The 22,887-nt window shown below is 41.6% G+C and overlaps 1 protein-coding gene and 1 pseudogene across 3 annotated transcripts in view; both read left to right on the top strand.

Annotated features, from left to right (window-relative positions):
* Veph1 (ventricular zone expressed PH domain-containing 1) overlaps positions 1-22,887 on the top strand; it is a 243,417-nt gene that overhangs the window by 162,166 nt on the left and 58,364 nt on the right. For all 3 annotated transcript variants that reach the window (NM_145820.3, XM_006502143.4, XM_006502142.4), the window contains 2 exons: positions 8,841-8,980; positions 13,088-13,222. In NM_145820.3, the coding sequence (NP_665819.2) occupies positions 8,841-8,980; positions 13,088-13,222 (275 nt within the window). The remainder of the gene's footprint in view (positions 1-8,840; positions 8,981-13,087; positions 13,223-22,887) is intronic.
* Positions 5,057-6,411, top strand: Tpi-rs2 (triosephosphate isomerase related sequence 2; annotated as a pseudogene).

The following is a 22,887-nucleotide window of genomic DNA, read 5'->3' as shown; positions in this document are numbered from 1 at the left end:
GTAAAATGGTAGCATTGAGATAGTAAAGATTATAGGTATAGAATGAAGGCAGAGATGTCACACTTTTGTACTGTGGGCTCCAGTGAGTCACTATCATATAACAAAGCAGCTTCTAAATGCTTGTTATAATAACATTAGTAAGGTGACTGGATGAGGGCACTGCTGGCTGAATTGTCAGTGTGTGTGTGTGTGTGTGTGTGTGTGTGTGTGTACAAAGTGCAGGTGTCTGTGGAAGCCAGAGGCATCAGACGGCCCTGGACCCAAAGTTACAGACAATTGGTACAGGGAGCTGAACATGGGCCCTCTAAGATGAGCAACACATGCCTTTATAACCGACTGAACCATCTCTCCAGGCCTCTGATTTCAGTTCTGACAGGACATCAAATCAAAACAAACCCAGCAGCCCTTGTTCCCCAAATAGACTAGAAAAGCCAGAAAATAAAAGAAACTGTGCCACTCCTGAATGGGATACTTGTGCCGCTACTCAGGTTCCAGCCAGAGGGATTTTACATCAGTGGAGATCGTGAAGGTAGCAGCACACCCTAGACCCTCGACATCCACAGCCAGTCTCAGCTGTTAATCTTTGCATTTACATTACATGATACTTAAATTGGGGAATGTGAACTCATCAAGTCAGAGGGGTATAATATCAGGATGTGCCTAATCCTGTAGAGACTTGATGCCCTAGGGAAACGGGATGCTTGTAGGGGTGAAGTGTGGGGAGTGAAAGGCAAAGGAGTCGGGGGATGGGATGAAGAACTCTGGGAGGGGGTACCAGGAAGGGGCAACATTTGGAATGTAAATAAATAAAATAATTTAATTTAAAAAAAAAAAACATGGGCATTTGCAATGTGAGATCTGCAGGAAGATCTTTGACCACCTCACTCATAATAAAGGCGCTGTGATTCAAGCAAACAAGTGAAATCTTAAAACAGAAATAAAATTAGTTTACATTGACTTTAAAATAGAACTACTAGGTGACCCGGCTCTATTACTCCTGGGTTTCTACTCAAAGGACTTTATATCAAACCAGAGATCCCTGCATATCCATATTCATTGCTGCTCTACTCACAAGGAACGCACAGAGGAAGTGGAGCTAGTCCAGGTATCCATCAGTAGATGAATGGGTAATGAAAATGTGGCATATTTGTGTACATAATTGAATATTATTTAGTTATAAAAATGAAATCATGGGCTGGAGAGATGGCTCAGCAGTTAAGAGTACTGACAGTTCTTCCAGAGGTCCTGAGTTCAATTCCCAGCAATCACATGGTGGCTCACAACCATCTGTAATGGGTCTGATGCCCTCTTCTGGTGTGTCTAAAAGACAGTGTACTCACATTCATATATAATAAATCTTTAAAAAAATATATGAAATAATGAAATATGCAGGAAAATGGGTGGAATTGGAAAGAATGATATTGAGAGATAACTCAGGCTCAGAAAGTCAAAAATCACACATCCTGTCTCATATGGGGGTCCTAGATCATGTTTACATGTGTGTGAAAGTAAAGGTCAGTGCAGTCTAGGCTGTGATACCAGAAAGGAGACCACTGTGGAGGTACCAGGACACGTGAAGCCTGACAGTAAGGAAAAGGAAGCTATAGGGTGTGGAAGGGTACACGGGACTCAGGGAGGGATAATAGGGAAAGAGAATCAACAAAATCAAATTTTATTTGAAAACTCCATAATGAAACCTAAGACTGTGTATTCTAATTAAACTAAGATTTATTTTTAAAAAGAAAAGCAATTAAGACTATGAGGTTTTGGTCCCTTCTTTACTGCCATTCCAATCTTTTTATTATTAGATATTTTCTTTATTTACATTTCAAATGTTATCCCCTTTCCTGGTTTCCCCTCTGAAAACTCCCTATCCCCTTCCCCCTCCCTCTGCTCACCAATCTACCTACTCCCACTTCCTGGTCCTGGCATTCCCCTACACTGGGGCATTGGCATCAAGCTTTCACAGGACCAATGACCTCTCCTCCCACTGATGACCAACAAGGCCATCCACTGCCATTCCGTTCTAAGCATACAACATAGACCCGTGGTTACTGGAATCTGTCTGGTTCCAGCTGTATTTTTGCTGCTGTGACCTCTGAAAGCTGGGAAATCTTTTGATCTGTAGACAGGTTGACTTTGAACTCAGAGAGTCACCTGCCTCTGCTCCAGAGTCATAGAACTAAGGCATGCAGCATAGGAAGTTTCTTGCATGGAGGCTGGGAGATAGCCTACACTATCACCTGAGATAGTTTTCAATGTTCTATTCTTCAAGATGACAAAATACTTTAGCAGTCACCTGACCTAACTTCACTTGGAAGTTACCCAGAATAGATATAGAGGGAGTAAAGGAAGAGAAGAGAGAATGAAAGAGAGGAGTGAAGGCCAGTAGGTCCAAGATAGTTATTAAGGGCTGCATATTCAACAACCTTTTGTTTTGAGGCAGCAGTTCCAAATCTGGCATCTGAATTCACAGTGTGTCTCCAGAATTAGCAGCACAGGGTTAGTTCCTTTCTACTCAGTGAACCGTAGTTAGCAGCTTTGACTTGAACAAGATGCCTCCTAACTTTCTCCTGACAGCCACATACCTAGACAGTCAACACAGAAGTGGTGGCTATCTTAGGAAAGCCAGGCTCATTAGAACTAAAAGGGCAAGCTCTAACAAGAGCCTCAGAGTTTGATATGCACTTTGTGACCCAGATGCCACTGGGATACGAGGTCTTAATTAAGAATGTCCAGCTGGAGACAGGGGAAGCAAATGAGTCCTATCCAGACTATTGTATGCTTGTCTTCAGAGAGCGGGGAAATGTCAATAAGCTCATTTTAGTGGAATTTAATCATAAAATTTCCTAAAATGTTCTCTTCCTCAAATCTGGTTGCTGTTATGTAGTATGCAGAATTGTAAAGTAATTGATAGCACGTGGTTCAGTGCCTGCAGGAGTCACAATGAAGGCCAGTGCCTGCAAGGGATCCCAGCTTGCTGGTCTCATTTGCCTCTGCACAACTTTTGATAAATCCATGCTTCGTAGAGCCAAATGTTTATTTATAACATATGGCCTCCCACTGACTCGGAGTAACCACAGCATGACTCTGTATCATTGCCAGAAATCAACTATATTAGCATTATGGGGGGGAGGCATGTATTTGATTTAAAGTTCATATAAATTCCAGAAATATTTTCATGTCTACAAACTCTGAGAGCTCCTATGAAAATATCCTAAATTTATCTCTGATTGTGTTTGATGTTGACTTTTCTCTTGCATCCTTTTGGTTGGAGAGCTAACTTGTATTTGGCAAACATCAGGAGGTTATGGTGGGGAAATGTTGCATTCTTCCAAATGCTCTGCCCTGAAGGGTTTCATGATTGGATAAGGACGATGCCAGGTTCTTCACAGTGGTAAGTGCAACTAGGCTTGGAAGATGCATGTGTGCTTTTCTCTAGTAGATATGAAAAACAAGGGTAGTGTAGTCATTCAGTAACAAGTTCAATTGGAAATAAATTTCATACTTACAGTTTAATTAATTGTGTTTAGGGAGGTTATTAACCATGTACCTGAAATCAGTCTAGAAATGTAGATAATGTTGCCACAACCCTTTTCTGTGAGGATCAGTGGTTAAATTGCCTCATCAGAAAAGATCCTGCTTTGAGAGCTATTTGCCTAAGACTGTTCTCCATCTGTATAATCTGAAAACCAGGAAAGTCACAGCAGGTTCCTCTGTTCAAACACATCTCCTTCACGGTAAGATGGACATTACATGAATAAGGAAACAATTATTTGCAAATATATGAGTCCTCCTCAATATGAAATTACCATGTGGTTCAGAAATTCTATGACTGTGTGCGCACACACACACACACACACAATATATATACAATAGAATAACTTACAGGGGAATGGAGAGATAACTCAGTGGTTAAAAGCCCCAACTGCTTTTCCAGAGGTCCTGAGTTCAATTCCCAGCAACCACATGGATCTAGAATAACTTATGGAGTGACCTTGTTAACCCTTCTACATCAGGAGTGGCAGTAGATGCCATGTGCTAGGGACAATGCTTTTCTTGAAGGTGTTATCCAAAGTAAGATGGAAACTAAATGACGGATTTCCATATGAAAAAATTATACAAAATAGATCCAAAACCTTATTGTGAAACCTTGAAACTGTAATTCTGGAGGAAAACATTTCAAGATATACACACATGGTGCTGAACACATGGCTTAAAGTTTAAGAGCATTGACTGCCCTTCCAGAGAACCCAAGTTTGATTCTCCCAACCTATACAGTGGCTCACAACCACTTGTAACTCCAGTTCCAAAGGAATCCCGACATCCTTTTTGACATCTGTAGGCATCAGGCACGGGCATGCACACATACATAAATGCATGCAAAATACCCATAGATATAAAAATGTTAAAAAGATGTATAGGCATAGATAAAAGCTTCCTGAAAAAAAGCTAAAAATACCCCAGAAAATAATAGCAGCCACCGAAAAAAATAGTACTGTGTGAATTAAAAAGCTTCTGTATATGGAAAAAAGAATTGACAGAGTTAAGACACAGCTTACAGAAAGGGAGAGAATCTTTCCAGCTATACCCCTGTCATGAGATTCACTGTGGTTTGAAGCTGAGTTTTCTGCCACAGGTTCAGGCTCGTACTTTGAATGCTGGTTTCATGCACAGTAGCACTGTTTCAGAGGCTTTCGGAACCTTCAGGGGATGGGGCTTTGTGGATGGAACTGAGTTGCCGAGGGAAGAATCATTAGCTATTTTTCTCATCGCTGTGACAAAAGACTTGGCAAAAGCAACTTAAGGAAGAAGGGATGCACCTGGGGTCACACTTTGCCAGTACTGTCTGTCCCTCGTGCAGCAGGAACTTAAAGCAACTGGTCACACTGCATTCACGATCATGAAGCAGGGAGATGGATGTCGGTGCTTATCTCACTTCCTCATTCTTGGTTCAGTCTAGGACCCAGCCTATGGAAGGGAGCTGTTCACATTTAGGGTAGGTCCCTCCTCAGTTAACATAATCCAGATAGGCATCAGGCATCAGGTCAAGTCTCTGACCTTCAGAGACTTGAGCTTAGTGCAATGGTGCCTTCCAGGAAGTTCAGGGGGGGCAACTGGAAGACGAACGGGAGGAAGAAGTGCCTGGGAGAACTCATCTGCACGCTGAAGGCAGCCAGCTTGCCGGCAGGCACTGAGGTGGTTTATGCACCGCCAACTGCCTACATCGACTTCTCCAGGCAGAAGCTGGATCCCAAAATTGCTGTGGCTGCACAGAACTGCTACAAAGTGACCAATGCGGCCTTCACTAGGGATATCAGCTCTGGCATGATGAGACTTAGGAGCCACCTGGGTCGTGCTGGGGTACTCGGAAAGACTTGTCTTTGAAGAATCGGACGATTGCCTAATTGATTAGGCAGAAAATGAGCCATTCCCTAACACTCGAAGTGATCGCCTGCTTGGGGGCAGGAGTGGCGGGGGAAGCTAGAAGAAAGGGAAGCTGGCATCACTAAGAAGGTTGCTTTCAAGCAAACCAATGTCATCGTAGATAATGTGAAGGACTAGAGCAAGGTGGCCCTGGCCTATGAACCTGTATGGGCCAATGGGACTGGCAAGACAGCAACCCTTCAAAAGGCCCCGGAAGTACATGAGAAGCTCCAGGGATGGCTGAAATCCAGTGTTTCTGATGGGGTGGCTCAGTGCACCCGGATCATTTATGGAGAATCTGTGACTGGAGCAACTTGCAAAGGGCTGGCAAGCCAGCCCGATGTGGATGGCTTCCTCGTGGGTGGTGCATCTCTCGAACCTGAATTTGTGGACATCATCAATGCCAAACAACGAGCACTGCCCATCCCTCTACCTGCCTGCATAGCATGGACTAGATTGCCCAGAAGTTTAGTAACTGCTCCCACCAGCCACATGCTTCTGATGACATCATCTGCCCCATCTTGTGACCTAATCCACACTGTACCTTCCTGAGCCTTTTATACCTCCCCAGAATGCTTGGGACCAGGCCAATCCCTTTACCACTTATAATGGGTAGAATCAAATATGTCACCAAGGTGGCTTCCTGGGGGAATGAAAGAAGTAGAACTGACTGTCCCTTTGGCCCTAACAAGTGAAATCACCTCCCATTGGTTTGGGATGGAAACTCATAGTTAGAGCACAGTGGGCTTCATGTCACTTTGGCCTGTCACTTAGACGGCCTTGGCTCTAGCTTTGCTCCCAATCCCTACTTGATATCTGATGCAGAAATTCGGAGCCTCTGGGTCTGAAATTCAGTATACAAGAAGGCCAAGATCCTCTTACTCTGAGAGGCCTGTGATAGAGCCCCCCCCCAACAACACTGAAGCCCTTGTTTTGTGTTTGTGAACCATCCTACATGTAAGGGAAATAAACACCTACGTCTAAAAAATCATAATCCAGATAAGACAGATATAATCCTTGTATATATATATGTCAGAGGTTTGTTTTCATCGTGATTCAAATCCCCTTGAGTTGACAATCAAATTTAACCCATAAAGACCTCTAACACCTGTATTCACTCTCTGCTTGCCATGACACCAATAATGAGCCCTGTGATTCTTCTGTGAACTGAGCAGCATTAGTCCCCTTTCTCCACTCTGAGGAACTGGATGCCTCTGACTCTGAGGGTGAAAATACGTCTTTCTCCCCTTAAGTTGTTTCTGTCAAGTATCATAAATACAACAATAGAGAAGTAACAAATATTGAAAACTGATCCCAAAGTTCATAGACCTTTGAAATGGGTTTGAAGGGGAAAACTGGAAAATGTTGGAGACACAGGCTAGATAAGTTCTAGAATGGCTTTTGGCAAAATTTAATGGGTGACTCTGGTTCAAGTTTAGAAGACTGTCAGAAGAAATGTGGACAATAAATCCAGTCTTCATGATGCTTCAGACAAGAGCAAGTCTCTATTGGGAGTGTGACCAATCTGATAATCTTGAGAAATTCTGAATTCTAAAATAGTGGACTAACTAACTGGGTAGAGGAAAGATATAGCATTCAGGTTGAAGCATGATTATTGCTGGTTGCTGTTAGGCTAATTTACAGTGAAAATTAGGAGTGAGAGGATATTTTCAAATGCATTTGTCTAGAAAAGAAAATGAGCCTGTAGCCACAAGCAGAGAGGTTATAAGTAAATAACTCAATGCAACTGAACAGAAGTCACACAAATTATAACTGTGCAGTTGGAAACGTATCTTCTGGAAAGTTTTAGGACTTGGTAAGATGCCTTACCCACTGCAGGCACCAGTGGAAACAAATTTGAAAGTCTTTCTTTTAACACAGAGTGCCTGCAAGCTGAAGTAAATCTTTTCTCTTTTATGTTGTTCTCTAAGTCATTATGGCCACAGTGACACAAAAGAATAAGTAAGGCAGGATTACTAGCTAGGTACTCTAATAAATGCTTTGTCCTATGCTATGAGATAATGTTACTATTCTCCAAATAACAAAAGGAGATACTAAAATATTGGGGTGAAAGTTATCCAACACCACATAACTGGTTTGAGTACCATTAACCACTTCTCTGAGAGGAGACCTGTTCCCATTCTGTGGCAGTAAAATTAACATACAATGGTAGAGCTGGCAAGCTATCAGAACATGCTTTTTTATTCAAATCTTCAAAATGTTAGCAATTTTATTTTCTTTCTTTTTTTATTACCAATAAACACTCACATGCAACAATAGCACAATTGTAGCTCCCTCACAGTATGGACTGTAGCTCCCTCTCAGCGTAGACTCCCTGTGCTGTGGAAGGCTATTCTCCATGAGCAGAGGTATTCCATGCCAGTGCACAGGTTTCTTCCATTAGGACGAGAATGGTACCCAATATCCCAAGTATGCCATCCCCTCCTTGTCTTCCAGTTGTGGTGCAAGCTGTAGTAAGCTCTATGAGGTTTGCACTTCCCTCCTTCCTTGGTCTAGTTGGGATGCCTTACTCATTTTTCTCAACAACCATAGCTCTATTCTACTTTTTCAAGAACTTAAAACAAGTTGTGACCATTGTTTACAAATGTATCTCTCATTTGAATATAAGCTTCTTAATAACAGCATCATGGCCTCTAAGCTACTCTCAGCCTAGAGTCCAATATTAATTAATCATTCATTCATTCATTCATTTCATTTCATTTCATTTCATTTCATTCAATTATTCCATGCCCACTATTTAATATTCCATAATGCATCAGGGATAAATTACAAAGGAAAAAAGCAACAACTAAAATTTAATAATATAGAAAAAACTTCCAATCTTGATAGGCTCTGAAAAACTGAGACTAATGAAGTAGACCGAGTTGCTGGAGTATTAACAGAAAGAGCCCAGAGCAGACTTGTTTTTGCAGCCAGTGCGCATGCTCCTGGGTAAGGTGCTCCTGGGTAAGGCGCTCCTCTTCTAGAGCTTCGATCATCTTAAGTGATCTGAGACCCTCTGGTTCCGGTATAAAACAGAGTCCCCATGAGAGTACGGTAAATCTAATCCATGTTTATTTACAAGACCTGTGTATCAACTGGGTGTCTTGTTTCTCTAGGAGTTGCTTGATCTTTTCATCACTGCATGTTACTTAAGACAAGATAAAAGTTGAAATAATAAAACCTGTCTAAACAATAGTCATTTAAACATATTTACATTTACATATCTTTAAAATACATACCTTCCATGAAATGCATCCACTCCCAAATACAGAGTTGTTTGGAGTCATTAGCTCATTTCTTGAGAAAATCAAAAATGGGTCCTAAAGGAACTGATATGTGTTTTGCATAACCATTATCTTGTGTGTTGGATCATGAAGTAGAACTCACGTTCAACGCTGTGTTGTTTCTAGATACTATGAGAAGTTGCGTGGCAAAGCTGTTCTTTACCTGTTCTTTAAAGGGCCATTACTGCCTATACAGCAAGTCCAGCTTCATCCTTGTCAGCCAAGCACCCCAGCCGTGGATCCAGGTCATGTTTCTCTCCCAACAGGTGTGTATAATTCATGCTCATCGGGCTCCTGGATGAGTGGCTATGGTGTGAGGTTATGATCACTTTTGTTGAATTACTAATCCTTTAGCCAAAAGTGGTATTATGGGCGAGGGAGAAGGGTTGAGCACCACAGTAAAGCATTTACCTGCATCTTGGGAGTGCTAGGTTCAATTCCCAGCACTGAAGTAAAAAAGCAAAACAAAAAAGAAAGAAACAAGGAAAGAAAAGAGAAACTACTTTGTGTTAAACATTAGTAAAGGCAGCTTATGTGGGAGGATACCTACCATCTGTAGAGTTTGCCTTTATCTATCTTATTCTAAAATTCAATTAACTTCAGTGTGAACATATCATTTTTGACATTGCTAAAAGTCTGAAATCCACTTTTGTCTAGTGAATATATGTACATGAAAAAAACCACACAAAGGAAAACTTTCAACTTAATGATGGGGAATTTTATGGCAAACTGTCAACATGAAAAGAGATTTTTATTTAAAAATACTTATTAAAAGCATTAAATTTGCACTTAAAATACAAATATAGATTATAAAATGTCAATATTAGAAGAGATCTTAAACTCCATTTTCATTGACTAAGGAAACTGTAGGGCAGAACTCATATTATCAGATCTCCAATACAGTAATCTTTTTGCTGTTGCCTGTGTTTTGAAAACAAACTGGGAAATATTTGTAGGTAAGAGAAGGGTGGGCAGAAGTGGAAAATGCAGGGTGTGAGTGTTGTAATAGGCTTGAAAAATAGGCCAAGTAATAGGATCATAAAATTGCTTTGGTTAATAAAATAATCTCTGTAATAGCACCTACAAAAGTCACCAGGGACAGTGGGATGGCTCTGGTGACCTGAGTTTAATTCATTGGATCTGCATGGAAGGAGAAGACCAACTCCTGCAACTAGTCTCTGACATGCACACCTGTATAGCATAGCATGCACATGCCCATAAACACACATATACACATAATAACATAACATTTTTAATTTAATAAAATACTTAAAATTACGGGTAGACAGTGCCTTTAGTAGACATCATAGGCTATCGAACAAAGAACCCAGTGCCCAATAAAGGTTTCCTCTTTTCAAACTGTTGACCAGTGAGTTCTCAAAGACCTCTAAACACTATGGGCTATCGTCATTGCTTATGTTTACCCTCTAGAGCTCTATTGCTAGGCTCTGTTGCTGAAGACACCATATACTTGAATCAAAGAATATAAAGGAATCAAGCTGATACCAGGTTGGAAGCTTCATCCCTACTGATTAGTTTTTATAGTACTGAAAGACAGTATACATGCTACCAGGGAAATGCAATTATCCACTTTATACAGCTGTAATTTCTGCAAGCTTCAGTTACTGGCCTGGAAAGATGCACACTGATGTAATAGTGGCACACATATAGAAGTATCCAAACATTTTTTGATTAGATTTAAGGAATATTTCACAAGATGGAGTTCATGCCTGCATCTTTAACAGAGCCAAGAACCTACGGATAGCTAGACCACAGTACTATTTTTCTGCTAAATGGACATAGCATTAAACTAACTCTCAATGATTTATTGTTGTACCAATAGAATAGTATCTGCCAACCCTTACCAAAGAAGTTTCTTTCTTCAGTACATGGCAACTAACAACACAGAGATCCATAATTGATCAACACATAAAGCATAGAAGCCTGGGATGCTCAGCCCTAAATGCAACATTTATATCATACTCCCTCCCAAGACAAGAATCATCATGGAAGGGAGGGTAGAATACCAAGACAAAATCAGAGAACAGAGGATGGAGACGGTCATGAAGCCCCAACCCTAACTGAAAAGCTGCTGGAAACTGATGAATGACTCAAGAGGGTCAGTTGGCTTCTCTAGGATGCAGCTCCTGAGAAGCTACCCCTGCTCTAAAAGATAGTGAAATACCTGTGTATATACTGGTAGCACGTAGCAGAGTCACTAGGCTTGAAAAGTGAAGGAAGAACACATGAAACTGGGAAGGAATCGCAGTGGGAGAATGAAAGAGGAAGCACAGAGGGGGGAGGGAGAGTGTACTTGATCAGAACACTTCATATGCTTACATGAAATTTTCAAACAAAATATCTAAGCAAAGAAAAATCCCAATTAAATAGAATTTTAAAGTCAACAGCTGAGTACTCTATTTTTTTATGAAGTTGGGCTTATTGGGGGAAACAATGAAATGTAGTGCTGACTGCTTCATAATCATAAAATATAACTACAGTAATTAAGAAAGGCTGTAGAATCTGCCGATTTTTACAGCAGTATGCTTTCTTAAGAACACTTAATAACATCTTGCAAGGAACAGCTCAGACTTTGGTGTGAGCCAAATTGCATATAAACATAAAAATAACATTCTTTTTTCCTTAGAATAATAATAATCATTTTCCACTCATTCTTTTCAAGAGATTTTTTTTATTTGACTCCATCTTTGGCTTTGTTCTTGACTTTCTGAAAGCACACCAAGAAAACGTTTTGGTTTTTTTTGTTTTGTTTTGTTTTGTTTTGTTTTGTTTTGTTTTGTTTTGTTTTTTTCACTCTTTCAATCTGTGTGATTCTTTTCCCTCCTTTTTAATGAAAATCACCAGGAAGTGTCTCTTTGTAAAGTTTTCTTTTAGTTTATCTTACTGTAATGCTTTGTCCCTCTTTGTCCACATCTATGATATTATGCAGTCTGGATACATCCTGGCTTGGGAACAAAGCCATAACAAACTTTCACTTATTTGATAATTACAAACCTATCACTGGCCTTGTGTGCTTGGCCAACACTCACTGCCACGTCAGCTTCCCACATGGACTTCACAGACTCAGAGAACTGTTCCTTTTTGGATTAATGATTCATTAAATCAACTCCTGCTCTTCTTGAAACAAAGTGTCATGTACTGAATGACTCTGATAATAATTAGAAAATTCAAGAGTATGTGCACAAATTTAACGACAACTGTCACTGTCTCATGAACTTTTAAAATCTGTCAGTCACTAACTTGAGGTTCATGATTCTCTACTTTTCCCAATTAGCACAAGTGGCCACTCACTCATTTTATGACAATCATAAGATTTTCCTAGAAAAATAATTAGTATTTTGCACTCACTAAGTAGAAGCCTGTGCATACAGACTGTCTAGAAAGCCTCAGTCATTGTCATGAAAAAATGATTTATAAGCCAATCTCACTATTATATCTTACTTCATAATAAAGAATAGCATGTATGATATTGTATGTAAATAAATGATATTTATGTCACTCATTGATATTCTATATGTTTTTAGAAAATTCTTCTTTTAAATTGATTTGGCTTCTCATATCTGTACATGGGACATTCTAACATATCAGGAGTTACCAGTCACATCACAGATTAGTAAATATGTAAGCAAGCTTAGCATGCCCATTAAAAAGCTGGCTCTCATTGGCTGTGATGAATTCTATCTAAATGTAATCTCTCACTGACAATGAAAAGAAGTTAAAGCTGTAAGAATAGTCACACATTTCACATTTTAGGATGAAGAATGCTGTCTCATACTCACTCAGAATGTTCACATTACATAACTAGAGAATAAACTCTTTGTTTGAGCTCTATTTTTCATAATTCACTCTGTATATAAATAGAATCTTTTGAACCCTGATCTTCATTGTATGCCTTCATTCTCAGATCCTTGAAAAAGTAAATATGAATATCTATATTTACCCCTTTCCAACTAAGTAATGTTATTGGGAACTTTATATGCCCCAGTACATGGGAACGCCAGGGCCAAAAAGTGGGAGAGGGTGAGTAGGGGAGTGGGGGGGAGGGTATGGGGGACTTTTGGGATAGCATTGGAAATGTAAATGAAGAAAATGCCTAATAAAAAATATTTTTTAAAAAAGACTGTATGTTTATATAGGCAAGAATATAAACTTTTATTACTTTAAAATTTCTCTTAGAAACTCAGAAGTGTGAGCTAATCATATATTTGTTCTTTAGTATAGATTTCTGTTGTATCACTTGAAGTTACATCATGTGAATGTTCAAAGCAGGCCCATGTAGTATCTTGGGATTCATTAGATTGTATCACTGGGCCGAGAGGTAATGCGGTATCTCCATCCATATGCCCATTCAGAGCCTGTTTCCTGAGCCCCTGTCCATTCAGAGTGGGTCTGTGCAGTTCCTCAAAGCCCTATGGGAGAAAACGCAGGACACGGGAGCGCACAGCTTTGAAGTCGCCATGACAGAGTCCACCTTTCCACAGCAGAAGGTAAATGCTTTTCTTCTCACACATATTATGTTAAACCAAGATTTAATATTGCTTTTAAGTGATTTGCATTTTGTCTTAACAGTTCAAGTGTCCTTTCTTTTTCTCCCTTCACATATTATCAGAAAATACTTACTAATTAATTACATTTGGAATTTCATCTTCTGTGCATACCTGTAATCCTAGCCTCAGGAAGCTAGAGCAGAAGGATTCCAAGTTCAAAGCTAAGCTGGGAAACATGGTACAATCTTGTGTCAACAGTAGTAGTAGTGGTGGTGATGGTGGTGGTGGTGGTGGTGGTGGTGGTGGTGGTAGCAGCAGCAGCAGCAGTAGTAGCAGTAGTAGTAGTAGATAACTTATCTGTGGTACCATACTGAAGTCAACATACAGTGGCATTGGTAAACAAGGCAACTATCCTTTAGGCACACAAACTGATGAAATATAGTTCTCTCAGACTACATAATGCCACAAGCATGATAATGGAGTCAATACATCTCACACAGGGGCTGGAGAGATGCCACAGAGGTAAAGAACACTAGCTGCTCTTCCAGAGGACTCGGGTTAACTCCCAGCACCCATATGGCAGCTCATAATTCTAACTCCACTCCTAGAGGATCTGATGCCCTCTTCTGGCCTCTATGGGCATCAGGCTCAAGAATGGTACACAGGCATACCTATATACAGGCACTAACATGCACATTAAACAAATAAGTAATGTTTTGTTTTAGAGAAAACTCAAGAGTTTTAAAAGAGCAGCAGGAAGCCTGGTTCTGGGTCCTTTGATGCTTTTCCCTTCTTTCCTTCACAGTCCATCTTTCTGTCTTCAGCAGTCACCACTAAGCAAGAAAGTGAAGATGAGTTGAGTGGCAGAGAAGTATAGTTAGGGTGACAAGGCTCTATAGGGGCAGAAAAATATAATCTGAGGCCCAAGAAGCAGTAGCATCCCGCCCCTTACCTGACAACCCCCACCACCCATGGTAGCCCGAGACCACCTCAGCAGGCAGCTGCAGCAGAAAAAGGTCAAAGGGTAAAATAGACCAGGCTCCTTGATACAGGGAAAGTATGGTACAGGGACTCTGGCGAGCTCAAAGTTTCCTGTGAGAAAAACCGTGGGCTGTGTGGACCAGGGAACGATTACTGAAAACCTGACCAAAGACAGAAACCAGCCTTGAAAGGCTGGACTACCTTGGGGTTAATGATGGGGCCGTGTTTGAAGGTAGTATGATGCTTTTCAAATTTCCGAATGTCATTGACCCTATTTAATGTGCTATATGATAGAATGAAGGAGTGGGACATAGACTGAAGTGTGGACACTATGCCCCTCCTTAGATTTGGGAACAAAACACCCATGGAAGGAGTTACAGAGACAAAGTTTGGAGCTGAGATGAAAGGATGGACCATGTAGAGACTGCCATATCCAGGGATCCACCCCATAATCAGCATCCAAACGCTGACACCATTGCATACACTAGCAAGATTTTATTGAAAGGACCCAGATGTAGCTGTCTCTTGTGAGACTATGCCGGGGCCTAGCAAACACAGAAGTGGATGCTCACAGTCAGCTAATGGATGGATCATAGGGCTCCCAATGGAGGAGCTAGAGAAAGTAGCCAAGGAGCTAAAGGGATCTGCAACCCTACAGGTGAAACAACATTATGAACTAACCAGTACCCCGGAGCTCTTGACTCTAGCTGCATATATATCAAAAGATGGCCTAGTCGGCCATCACTGGAAAGAGAGGCCCATTGGACTTGCAAACTTTATATGCCCCAGTACAGGGGAACACCAGGGCCAAAAAGGGGGAGTGGGTGGGCAGGGGAGTGGGGGTGGGTGGATATGGGGGACTTTTGGTATAGCATTGGAAATGTAAATGAGCTAAATACCTAATAAAAAATGGAAAAAAAAAAGAATTAAGTCATGGGGCAAAACCCTTACAAATGCCATCAAGGGCTCTGTAGAGGTGATGGGTACTGTATGTAAATAAGTAATATTTATGTCACTTATTGATATTCTATATGTTTTTACAAAATTCTTCTCTGCCTTCTGCCATGGACAGAGGAGGCAGGGTCCCGTGTGTATTGGAAGCAGAGACCAAGCTCTTACCACATAACACAGTCTCCAGTGCCTTGTCTTAGATATGCTGGCTTATGGGACTATAAGAAACAAAATTCTGCAAATGTCTCAAGCTCGGGCATTTTGTTGCTACAGGAAACTGAATAGGAAGAATCCATGTTTGTGTATTTTGGAAGCTAAAATTTTAGTGTGGTCCTCACAAAGAAAAGTGTGGCTGTAGATAATGGATTTTGGAGTAGACTGGACCATGCAAGACACAATGCAGGTAGCAAATACAGAGGGCCACAGAAAGCTTCTCTGACCATTGCCAGCTTTCTGAAATAAGCCATATCTGTATGCCAAGTAGGAAATCCAGAGGTTCTGACACATTTGATCATAGTCTCTGACCCCGTTTAACTGATTTTTCTCATAAAAATTGTACCCTTTGTGGAATATTATGGGATGTTTAAATACATATATATCTTGTATAATATTCAAATCAGGTAAATAACTCAATCTCAAACATTTAGCATTTCTTTGTGAAAAAAATTTAAACCTTCTTACTATAGCTCTTTGAAGTATATATACATTGTCACTATTTATAGTCACTGAACTGCACAACAGAGCCCTGTGTCTCCTCTTGTGTAGCTCTAACTTGGTACCACCTGACCAACATTTATTCTTCTCTCCCTCCACCTGTTTTGCTTTTGAGAAAGGAAAATAAGCATGTCAATATTAAGTAAACTCAAAGTACAGGCAAGGGTTTAGATGTCTTGTTGGGTTAGGGCTCTTGATCTGCAAGTAGGCCTAAGTTCAAATCCCAAGCCCCTTTTAAAAGACGTGGCTACAAGTGCCTGTAACTCCAGCACTGCGACCTGGGTGGGGCAGGAAACAGCTCCTAAGAACTTGCAGGCCAGCCCAGCCTAGTGGAAACAGTGAGGTTTTGGTTGAATGAGGGAACCTGTCACAGGGGAATGAGACAAAAACCAAGAAAGGAAGGCATCAATGTCCTCCTCTGTCCTTTGCTTATGTGTGCACAAACATGTGCACACACGCACACAACTTATGTGCACAATAAGGAAGTACAAGCAAGTGGTAAGTTGATCAAAGCCTGTTACATTGTGAAAATGCCTCTTAGGTGAAGAATAAGAACAGGATGAGATATGTAACTCTTCAGAATTCTTATTCATGAGTCTATTGACAACAGAGAAATACTTAACTTCCGTTTCATCAGACTTTGACTTTGGTTTAAGAATTTGACACTTGATATTGAAACAAAAAGGAAATCCCGCAATCACATCCACAGGAAGTGAATGGAATTCTTTGCATATTTTACTCAATTTTTCAACTGTTACATTATGCTTAAAGACAATGCATAAAAATCTTATAAAAATTTTTAATCATTAGCTATTTCAGCTGGAGACAAGGAGAAAATTAAAACTTGGCACCAACTCCGAGATCTAAGAGATTAAATAAATAACTTGGCAACCAGTTGTGTTGTTATTACTGTAATTCATATTCCTACTTCATGCCAATAAATATTCCTCTAGGGGAAAGGTAGCTAACTGTAAAGCCAATTTTTGAAAATGTTCTAAGTTTCGTAATTTGGTTTATTCATGAGAATAGAAGAGTATCTGGAATGTCCACAGTGTGGCAAAGAAGTCTGTTCCAAAATTTTTCAATCATATTTGCTTGCTATCATCTTTTATGAAGATTTCTCCATATTAAATTCAAAATAGCTGAGACTTGTTCAGTAACTTCTTTATTTACACATATATCACATGCACACAGTACTCACATGTATAGACATGCACACACACACACACACACACACACACACACAGTGATATGGAAATGATAACATTTGTCTCTCTGCTTCTGACCTTTAACTTCAATCTAGAGAATTTAGGCTCTCATGAGAAGCCCGTTCCCCAGAGAAGACACATTAAGCAAATACTTGAGAACCTAAAATGTGACTGTAGTATTTTAAGATAGAAACTTGGAATTTTAGAGCTGAAATCTGTCACTAAGGTTCATTAAATTAAGACCGTGTATGATAAAGTACACATTATCCTTACCAGGAGCCTGAGACTACAGCAAATATCTAAAGATAGAGTTTTCCTCAAATTTACCATTTTATTTCTATGGTCATACAGTATTTGGCCCAGACAATAGGCATCCATTGAGTAAACAAATACTGTCATATTCATTCGTTAAAAACGGAGGCAAGGGGGCCTGTTGAAAGTCAGTGTCAGAACTGGGGCTAGACAGCACACCATGGTGACTTCCGGCTGCCACCAATGCACCTGGCTCTTCTCTCATCTGGGCAGGGACAGCATCAAATTCCCCAGCATCTTGACACAAGGCTCAGCTTTGAGACATTTCTGCTCCTGTTTTAGACTTTAAAAGTTAATGTTGCATATCTTCGTTTTTGTCTTCTACCATGGTGAGTAAAGCAATTGCTGATACTGGGTTGATAGAAGGTGGAAAGAGCCTGGAATTATGAGCTCCCACATGGAAGAGTCCAGCTCTCAAAGATAGCTAATCCCATCACTTATGCTGCATGAGAAACACCCAGCCTTTTGTTCTGTTGAAAACCGAAGTTTCCTATTGGTTAGAGCAGCATAGCTTACCTTCCTTCCTGCACATACCTGAATAGTATGATCAGGTTCAAAACCTGCCTTTGCCCTTCATTGGGGCTTTGTTTCTATGTCCCAGTCTCTCTCTCTCTCTCTCTCTCTCTCTCTCTCTCTCTCTCTCTCTCTCTCTCTCTCCCAACCTCTCTTCCAACCTCTCTCCCTCACTCCCTCACTCCTCCTGTCATCCTCTCCTCAGTCTATCCCCATCTCTATCCCTGTCCCTATCCCTTTCCCCTTCTCCAGCCCCAGCCCCAGCCCCAGCCCCATTCCCATCTCTGTCACTCTCCCCCATACAACACAATTCAAATCTGCCAAGATTCAGAGTGGAGATACAAAGATGAATTTTCAAGGATAATCTCTATCTCTTATAGTTTTGTAATTTAAGAGATTATCATTGTCAGAGAGCACTCTCCTTATTTCCATCAATTTTGACATAAAATTCAATGCATTTATCACTTGTAAATTCAAACCAATCTCACAGAGTTAAAGTGTTACATCGTTATATAGTATTATAAAGTTGCAAAACTATGAAAGTTAGTATTATTTGTATAATGCATATGTTCACTAGCTCAAATGAAAAAATATTATCTCTAGATATTCATGGCATTAAAATTTGAATAAGATTCAAGCTTTTATTAATCACACATTTGTATCAAATGTTACTGTCTGTGTCTTAGTTACTCTAGACCATAACCAATGCAACTTGTAGAAGAAAGAGTTTATGAGGGCTTAAAGTTCCAGAGAGTTAAAGTCCCTGGCCATCATGGTAAAGTGCATGGCATCAAGCAGGCAGGCAGACATCACACTGGAGCAGCAGCTGAGAACTTATATCCTTATCCACAAGTAGGAGAGAGAGAGAGAGAGAGAGAGAGAGAGAGAGAGAGAGAGAGAGAGAGAGAGAGAGAGAGAGAGAGAATGATGTGGGCTTTTGAAACCTCAATATAGCTATTATCATTCTCAGCATTTATCCTTCTACTGAGGTTTCTTTCTAATAGGAAGACAAGGCAACCAAGAAAGAGCTGTAGGGATTAACACAAAAGAAGCTATAGAAAAACAGGGGTGCACCAACCAAAGAGTTGGAGTGACCAATGGCTCCAGCTGCATATGTAGCAGAGGATGACATTGTTGAACATCAATGGGAGGAGAGACCCTTGGTCCTGTGAAGGCTTAATACTCCGGTGTAGGGGAATGCCAGGGCAGGGAAGCAGGAGTGGTGGGTTGGTGAGCAGGGGAACGGGAGATGGGATAGGGGGTTTTCGGAGGGGAAACCAGGAAAGGGGAGAACATTTGAAATGTAAATAAAGAAAATATCTAAGAAAGAAAGAAAAAGAAAGAGAGAGAGAGAGGAAGGAAGGAAGGAAGAGAGAGAGAGAGAAGAAAGGTGATGATTCACAGAGAAAATTTCTGAACAAACAGACCATGTGTACAGAAAAATGCAAGACAATTTAATTTTTAGAACTTAATATAAGGATCATAAAGTTATCTGATTTAAGATCAAGAATAACCTAGGCATAAAAATTCAGTAAGAAGATACATTTAATGACAACAATTAATCTATAAGGAACATAGGCATAATCATTTTCAATGATACTATGTTTCTTACTTTTCTTATTTCTGGGCCAAAATACCTGAAAAGAAACAATGGAAAGGAGGAAGTTTTGCTCTGGCTTGCAGTTTAAAGGGATACATTCCATCACCTCAGGGGAGACACAGTGGCCTGAGCAGGTGACCAGCTGGTACACTGCAGATTCAATCAGTATACAGACAGCAAATCAGATGTGGGGCTGAGATTTAAAACCATAAGGCCCATGTGCAGTGACTCACTTCCTTCACCAAGGCACTACCTCCTAAAGGTTTGATAACCTTCCCAAACAGCACCTTCTACTAAGGACTAAGTGTTCAGACACATGAGTCTATGGGGTACACTTAACTTCCAACCCACATTCAATAGATATGAACTATTTAATGAGCAAACGTTTTCATATATTGACAAAGACATTACTGGAAGGCCTGAATTACTGAAAAGATATGTCGTTAGCATAAATAGAAAATCATTATCATAGCAAAACATCATTCCAAATGAAACTATGAATACAGTGCTATTCCTAATCTTAACAGCAATAGAATTTCTTCACTCTGATTTTGTTATTGTTGCTGGTCTGTTTCTGTTTGGGTTCATTTGAGACTGAGGCCTGAACAAAGGGTATGAGTGTGCTAGGCAAGCCATCGAACACTGAAAAGCATGTGTCCCAAGCCTTCTCTCTACTTTCTGTTTTGGGATAGAATCTCACTAAGTTTGCCCAAAATGACCTTGAACTCACGAAATCTCCATACTTGAGCCTCCAGAGCATTAATGATGGCAGACCTATGCCACCAGGTCCAGCTTCTCCATGCTATTTAACAAACTGAACCTAAATTGTAAATGAAAAGAATTGTAAGAGAAATTAGAAGACGGAAATTCTTCTATTGTGAAAAGAAAACCTATTCTAGCCCATGACGAGTTGCTTTTACTGCTTCAGAAGTAAATCAGCAATGAAGAGTTGAGTCTGAATCCAGGTTGCGGTGATACATACCTTTAATCCCAGCACTGGGAGGCAGAAGCAGACAAATCTAGTTCAAGACCAGCCTTGTCTACAGACTGAGTTCCAGGATAGCCAAGGATACACCGAGAAGCCCTATCTCAAAAAACAAACAAACAAACAAACAAACAAAAAAAAAAAAAAAAAAAAACCACCACCAACAACAACAAAAAGGGTCTGAGCCAGACATCGTGGTATACCAATGAAATCCCAGCACTTGAGAGTCCAAAGGCAGTCTTGAATTCATATGGGATTTCATAGGTAACAGAAGAAAGATTTCAAATCAGCTAGGACAAAATTAAATATCTATAAAATAGTGTACAGAGATGTAACTTTACAGGCTTAAAATGTATAATTAGGCCTGCAGCTCATCTGAGCAGCAGAGTAGAGCTATGGAGTCTTGGGTGAGTGAATCCCAAGACTGTGAGCACAGGAGAGCAGGCCTGGACATGAGGTAGCCTAGCTTTTGGGGTGATGCCCCCACCCCCTTACCCCTGCCCCCTGAGTCAGTCAGGATTGCTCACCCAAAGGTTATGAGAATGTATGAGCTGGCTCTGCTCCTTTGTGGCTGCAGTGTTGAGGAGAGCAGACCTTGCACGTTGTCTTTGCAGCAGAGTAGAACTGGCCCTGGTGGAGGGGGACAGGTGAGCAGGCCTGTGGGTGTGAGCACAGGAAAGCTGGCCCAGCCACTTGTCCACCATGAGGTAGAGTGGGTGTCGGGTGATGCCCTGCCCACACTTGCCCCTCACCACCTGTGGCTCCCAGGTCATGAGAGCTAAATCTGCCCCTTCCTGTTGGGAAAGTGGACCTCGTAACTCATCTGGGCTACACAGTGGAACTGGCCCTGATGGTGAAGTCACAGGTGAGCCAGCCCTGAGAGTATGAGAGTGACAGATCTGGCGGAGCCCCTTACTGGATGCAACACTTGGGAGATGGGGCCCCTCACCTCCACAAGGGAGCACAGGAGAGCTGATTAGTCAGGCAGGGAGGTGTGAGTGTGGATGAGCCACCTGAGGGAATGAGAACAGGAGAGATGACCCTGCCTCCTGCCAATGGCTCCATTGGGTGGCCTAGCCAGAGCAGTGATGGAGAGATCACCCTGGTGGTACAAACAAGGGAGAGCCAGCAGACTGACCACCTTAGTTACCACCCAGACCTAGATCATCTGTGACTAGCTGGGGCGTGTGAAAGGGCCAGTCCTGCTGATCCAAGCTGACACAGGACAGCAACAGGATAATCAGGAGGAGTCCAAGTGAATATCCAGTACTGATGGTGTCACAGAAGCCAGAGACCTCGAACCAGACCAGTGACTCATTGTGAACATTTGCAGGTGAAAATGCGTGGACAGAGAGAGAGACACTGTTGAGGGGGGGGGGGGCACACTGTGATGTACTACAGCTTCCATGAGATGTTTTCTATGCTTTAGTGTGTGTGTGTGTGTGTGTGTGTGTGTGTGTGTGTGTGTGTGTGTGTGTGTTTTATTTGGAGGGGAGGGTACAAGGGCAGAGGGCAGATATTAGGAACCAGGGAGATGAGTGGGACTGGGGTGTATAATGCAAAACTCAGAAAGAGTCAAAAAGTTTAAAAGACATAAAAAGCAGAATTCAGGGGACCAGCCTTCAGTGGCCGGAAGAAAGACACCCAAGCACCTGTCACGGCACCACGATGAGTGTGTGACGGAGAGATGGACACCCAAGCACCTGTCACGGCACCACGATGAGTGTGTGACGGAGAGATGGACACCCAAGCACCTGTCACGGCACCACGATGAGTGTGTGACGGAGAGATGGACACCCAAGCACCTGTCACGGCACCACGATGAGTGTGTGACGGAGAGATGGACACCCAAGCACCTGTCACGGCACCACGATGAGTGTGTGACGGAGAGATGGACACCCAAGCACCTGTCACGGCACCACGATGATAGCTGTGTGTGACGGAGAGATGGGAGAGAAAGCAAAGCTGGGGCAGGGGAAGGGCTGTACACTGTTGAGAAAGATGGAACTGAAGACAGTGGTGAGGAGCCGGAAAATATGAGGTGGCCACAGTGGGTTCTGGGTCCCCGGTCCTGCTGAAGCTGCGGGGAGGTGGGGCAGTCTGTGTTGATATCTGTGGCCTGAGTTACCATCAAAGGCCAAGCAGATACTATGGTCTGGGCTGCCATATGAGACCATGTGCATATCTGAAAGCTATGCTGCAGAGAAGAACATGCTGATCTGAATGGCCTGAGCTGCCACCTGAGATCATGGGGATATCTGGGCTCATTGTACTGCCAGGGGCCATGTCTGGGTCCATGGTCACATGGCAGCTATAATCTGTGTTGATTTCCCAGGCCTGTGTTACTACCAATGGCCATGCAGTTGTCCCTGATCTGGACTGCCACCTAAAGCACTGTGCT

This window comes from Mus musculus, chromosome 3 (genome assembly GCF_000001635.26).
Source record: "Mus musculus strain C57BL/6J chromosome 3, GRCm38.p6 C57BL/6J".
Classification (NCBI taxonomy): Eukaryota; Metazoa; Chordata; class Mammalia; order Rodentia; family Muridae; genus Mus; species Mus musculus.
This window is presented reverse-complemented; position numbering and strand designations above follow the sequence as displayed.